At 35.9% G+C, this 5,972-nt stretch overlaps 1 protein-coding gene across 1 annotated transcript; it reads right to left on the reverse strand.

Moving 5' to 3' along the window:
• Positions 1 to 783: 783 nt before the first annotated feature.
• Positions 784 to 1,853, reverse strand: LOC149265443 (uncharacterized). The gene is made up of 3 exons (XM_089403889.1): positions 1,834 to 1,853; positions 1,012 to 1,582; positions 784 to 900 (listed from the first exon to the last, which is right to left on the reverse strand). Exons 1-3 carry the CDS (start codon positions 1,851 to 1,853, stop codon positions 784 to 786), a joined length of 708 nt encoding a protein of 235 aa, XP_089260015.1.
• Positions 1,854 to 5,972: the final 4,119 nt, after the last annotated feature.

A 5,972-nucleotide genomic window follows, 5' to 3' on the forward strand; every position in this document is an offset into this window, starting at 1 on the left:
TTAAGGTTATATGTGGATCTTGTGTGATTCTCCTGAATAAATTTATTGATGGGTCACATGGCTAACATGGCGATATTCTCGCCTAAAGCGTTTCCCGCCGCAGGGAGTGACACAGAGACGACCATGCTTACATCTCAAACAACGCAATAATAAAAGTTTGTTGCAGCTAAAGAGACTCTATAAATACCACCTTGTTCTTAAATCCACCGAACAGTTTCTTATTATCAGTACAAAATTAGTGGATTTAATCAATTGTCGACATCTTTTTGCTGGTTTCATTGCTGGATTCACAGAAAAATGGTAATCATAATTTTAGATGATATTATATAATTAAGGGAATGGTTCATTCTAATATCATATAGAATTAAGAAAATCAATTTAAAGCTAAGGTTAATCGTAATATCAATAATAAAACTAGATTACCATCCTGCAAACATTTGTTTAGTAGTTTGAACCAAGGAGCCCGAATAGTTATGCATAATGTGAATTTCCATAGTCCTTTAAAGGTAACATTTTAACATGTTAGATAACTCTTAGAAAAAAGACAGAAGAGTCTGATCTCATATAACCAGGTAGAGCTGTAGTGATTAAAAAACTCGAAATTTCAACTAAACTGAAAATAATAATACTAGCAGCTATTAAACCTCCATCAAAAACGGTAGCTACTCTAACATAGTGCACCTTATTCCATATGCTAACTATGGATTACACTGCCTACTACTAGCAATCATATTCAAAATGTTTGTAGCGCATTAGTCATTCCGTGTCCATTATTTGTCCATGCTACTTGGAACATCCTCCATGCGGCAACGCCAAATGACAACTTGCGCGGACGGCAGCACCGAAAACGTCGTTCAAAGGCGTTGTGGAATCGAGAGAAGCCCAAAGCAACTCCAGTACCTAAAAAACAAAAAGTTTTGACCCCCTTGTCATTAACAACATTATGAATTCCTACTATTTAACAACATCACGAACACAAACTAAGTATAGAAAAGTATAGTATCTCATCACCTCATTGGGGGCGACACTCGCGTTTCGCTCCATCAAATCCGATAAACCCTTAACATTGAGCTTATTGAGCAAGTTAAGGCTGGTGATGGCCGAAGAGGGAGAGATCTGTAAGTTATCGGTGATAGTGAAGGTAACCATCTCCTTCACATAACCACCCCCGCTGCTTCCACCTCCAGTGGTCCCTGCGCTATTAGTGTTATTTCCCACGGACCGATCCTCCAATTCCACCTCCCAACACATGCGTTCGCCGCAGGCACACATGTCACTAATCTGAGAACTCGTGTCGTGGAGATCCCAATAACGTTTACAGTCAGCACTGCAAACGTAGTAGAGAGTGGGAGCTGACTCGATTCTAAAGATGCTATTCGGATGGGAAAACATAACAGTTGGGTTCAGTAAATGGGATTTCTCGGTATTTAATAACACACTCTGGAGCTTCTCTACGCTAGTGTAAAGGTTTTTGAGGCAGCCGATATTCTTCCTGCGATTCAACGCTGAAAGAAATTTGATAACAGAAGCGGTCGCAACGTGAGAAAGCCGAAGAGAAGATCTACAAAATCCTTTCCTGCCTCTGCATACAATATCTTTCCACTTTTCTTGTTGACCATAAAATATCCTTTCCTACCTCTGCATACAATATCCTTGCAGGAAGGTCACTCCGCCCACCACCGCGCCACCACGGGCGGCCGGGGGGTGGATGGTCGATTCCCGGAATCGACCATCCGCCCCCCGGCCGCCCGTGGTGGCGCGGCGGTGGGCGGAGGGCCTGCAGGAAGGCCACTAGGTAATAATTCTTCACGCCAAGGTTTAAAATGCATGTACCGAAACATTCCAAGAGGCATTAATGCATACCACCAATTTCCAAGACGACATTTACACCTTAATTTTAACTCAATACATTACTTAATGGTATTTTTTGTAATGAAATAGTTATTGTGTTAACTACCCAACTTTTAAACATGCATAAGTGTTGGAAAGTTATGAACAATTATAGAAATGGCCTTGGTCTCTTTTAAGATCATAACATGGAAAATAGATGCATCTTTTTATAGTGATAGTAATTTTAATTTATAGGTATCCACATCGATTTTCCTCAAGGTATGAATGTACTACAACATCTTAGAGTCAACTTATAATGTCTAACCTTTAATGAAGAAATATTTTTAACGAAATTAACCATGTACTATTTTCAAATAATTTAACATAGTTAAATTATCTTTTTACGCACAAGAATCGTGCAATCTTTTAAAAAAAATAATATAGTTAATTTATCTCTTTATGCACAAGAATCATACAAGCTTTTTCAAGAAAATAACATTGTTAAGAGATCTTTTTACACACAAGAACCATGCAAATTTTTCAGGAGAATAACATGGTTAGATTTTTTATATGCACAAGAACCATGCAACTTCTATTCAAGAAGTTAACACCCAATAACTATACAATCCTTTTCAAAAGTATTAACACAATAAATTTATCTTCCTACCCATAAAACCCTGCAATGCTCTCAAAAAAAAAGAGACATAGTTAGCCTATGTCGTTGCACACAAGAATTCATGGAAAATTTTCCAAATAAGTAACTAATCTTTGCGCACAGAATCATCAAATCTTTTCAACATAATAAAACTAGATTACCTTTGTCTTTGCACACAAAATTTCATGAAAGCTTTCTTTCTCTTCTCGGTGAACATCATACTCTATTTTTCTTTTCATTCAACTTGGAGTTCGAGCTTTCTTTTGGAGTAACAATTTTATGCATGGTATGGAATGATTCTCCACAACGTGATGGAGTATTGTTTAACCCAACAATCTGTAGTATTTCTCGTTCTTGTGGAGAGGCATTTGTTATTACATATGTAATTATTTTGCTTATATAAATGATAAATAAATTCTAATGACTTGTATCTCTAGCTCTCATGTCTTTCCATGGTTCATCCCATTTCCATAAATATGTATTTTTCTATATAATAATTGGGTAAGAAAGGTGGAAGAATTCTAGCGAAGTTAAGAAACACATAAAGTGACCATCCTTAGCATGATGGAGCACAATTTTTACTTGCTCATATAATTTACTACCATAGAAATAAAAAATAAAAATAAATTCTCCTTCCAGTATAAGGTAGAGTCAAGCTCACATGCTAAAATGCATAAACTTGTAGGCACAAAATAATCAATTCCCTAAGAATAAATGTCCTTGCACATATATTTTGGGTTAATTCCCCATAATCAATCCCCCCTTTAGAAATATTGGTGTCCATAAACTAATGGTATTTGCCAAAACCATTCAAAAAAAGAAACAGTTTTTACAAAGTTCGTAATTGTTTCTTGACATCAACCAATTGGGAGCACGTCCACGTATTTAATCAATAAAATATTTTTTCATATTTAACAAAGTCAAGATGCCAACATTTCTTAACTCTTTTAGCGGTCCTAGGGATATTACATTCTTGCCCCCTTAACTATAACACCATCCTCGGTGCTCATCCCTTCATATTTTCGTCATTTTTACATGTTTGGCCATTCTTTATCTCCCACTAGAACTTTGTCTTTTCAATTAGATTACTTTTATCTCCTGCAATTTGCTTCATAGATCATATTCTAATCATGACATCTATCTCCAGTTATCATAGTTTTGTAACAAAAACAACCAAAATGAGATCCTTCCCTTTCAAAATAAAGGATTTTATGTTCAAGAAATACCAATAAGTAAAACCAATAATGTTTTATTAATAATCATAAATATTTACAACTATGAAAATATTCAATTTTTAATTTCAATCTTTCAGCCATTGTTCAATTTCATAAAATAAAAAAACAAAGTCTTTATAAAAACTTATTGTTACATGCCAACACTCTTGGAAATCATGGTCATTTCATACAATATTTTAGTTACATGTGGTTTATTAGTCGTGGAAAGCAGTCTAATAGTGGTTTATCAGCCCAAAAACAAGCACCTTGATAACTTATCATCCCCCAGCTGATACACGGTGATGTATTGACCAAGGAATCCAGTTAGTAGCTCATGAAAAAATTTGATTTTAATTGTACGAGCAAGTAGATCATCTGATAAGCCAGGGAAGGCTCATTAGGATTGAGTGACATCATAATCGTGGGGTACAAAACTTTGTGCTAAATAGCCACGACAATATATGTGCAGTCACACGATGCGAATTCATTAGATAAATTATTTTTTATGGTTAGTTTTGGCAAAACAATAATGTTGGTCTTACACATGGTTGATGAATATTAAAGTTTTTTGTATCACATTGTTTAGGTTACTAAATGAGGTTAGATTTAAGTTAATCATTAATTGTTTTTCAAAAAAGTAGTTATTATTATCTTTTTGACATGAAATTCATAAAAAAAACTATTATTTGACCATTTTTAGTTAATATTTTTGTATAAAAATTGTGATTTTGACATGTTAATTCTAGCAAAAAATTATCAAAACGTTTAGTTTTTTGCTTATATTTATGTTAAAAATGGTTATTTTTTATGTCCATTGTTAAAAAATGTTGTTTTTTAGAAACAATTATTTCATGTGGATTGAAAAATTAATTAAGGATGTCTAAATATGTAGATTATCTAAAATTCAAACTATCGACTTTCTAATTTAAAAATGCAAAACAATAAAAACCCCACTAAAAAAAAAAAAATTAAGATAGAGAACAAGAAAATATGAATACAATGACGACTTCAAAAACTATCAAATTTAGAAAATAATTTTTTACATTTCACACACTAGAAAATTTAAAGTCAAAAAATAGGTCTTTTAAAAAAAGGGTGTGATGCAGAATACTCACTTTTTAAAATCAGGATGAAAATCACTACCATTCACTACCATTCTAAAACTTAATGCACATGAAAAAAATTAAAGTTCCAAAAACCATGTTCTGAAAAAAACATGTGTATCTGCATCACCACTTTTGAAAATCGGGTCATTTTTTTGCCACCTCTACAAAATGGGTAACGGTATCAGTTCCCGTTTCAAAGTTTACATTGTTTGAATCAATCTCTTTGTCAGCAGGGCAACGAGTTGTGGCTACAGAGAGACGTTGATAACCAACGGGAAGTTGGGGTGAAGGAGATGTAAGACTTTCCAAGAAAACGGAGGCTTTATCCACGAGTGGACAAAGGTGAAGGGAATGATTGCCTTCACAAAGTCTACAGGGGATTCAAATCTTCCCTTTTCCCTTACCATTCCCAAATGATAAGGTAGCATCATCGTGAGCCTCAGAGGATGATGAGGGGCGGGCCAGATCGCAAGACCATACTTCTAGTACCCTGGGAATGCCAGGACAATCACGAAGAAGATGGTCCTCCTTGCATAATCGACAAGGAAACTTGACCTTCCGCGGAAGAGCGAAAGGGGGCCCAACTTCAGGTGTACACGAGGGGGTAGCTACACTTGTAACCTCTCCCTTAGGAGCCTTCTTCTTCTTCGTCTTCTTCTTCTTCTTCTTCTTCTTCTTCTTAGCCACCTGGTTACTTGAATCTAGACTTTCACTAGGTGAAGTAGAATATGAGGACGTAGAAGTGGGCGTAGAAGGGGAGAGATCCACCTTAGAATCAACATGATGTTATTCAGGTGGAGGGACGGATTGACTAGACGATGAGACGGCAGGGACCAAAGAGGTTGAGAACAACCAAATCGGAAACCCAGCAGTTAACCCTGGGAGGGACAACATTGCCATATAAGGAGCACCAACATTTCCAAAAGGAGCGAAATGACCAGGGTTCCCGTTAGAGGGGATCCCTGCGTTGGTGAACCCCGGAAAAGTTGCCATCGAGAACGAAAAGAAGCCTACTCAAGCTAATGCAAACAAGATCTAACCGGGTAATGTTAATCGCGGCCAAATAAATTTTAAGATGCAAGGACACAACTTGACCTTTTCATGTTTTAAGGGTCGAGAAAAGGACAAAAAGATGACTCTCCTGGAGTTTTCTTTTCTGTTGTCTTT

This window comes from Pinus tabuliformis, chromosome 6 (genome assembly GCF_031772625.1).
Source record: "Pinus tabuliformis cultivar Carrire ecotype Pingquan chromosome 6, CPIR1, whole genome shotgun sequence".
NCBI classification, from domain to species: domain Eukaryota; kingdom Viridiplantae; phylum Streptophyta; class Pinopsida; order Pinales; family Pinaceae; genus Pinus; species Pinus tabuliformis.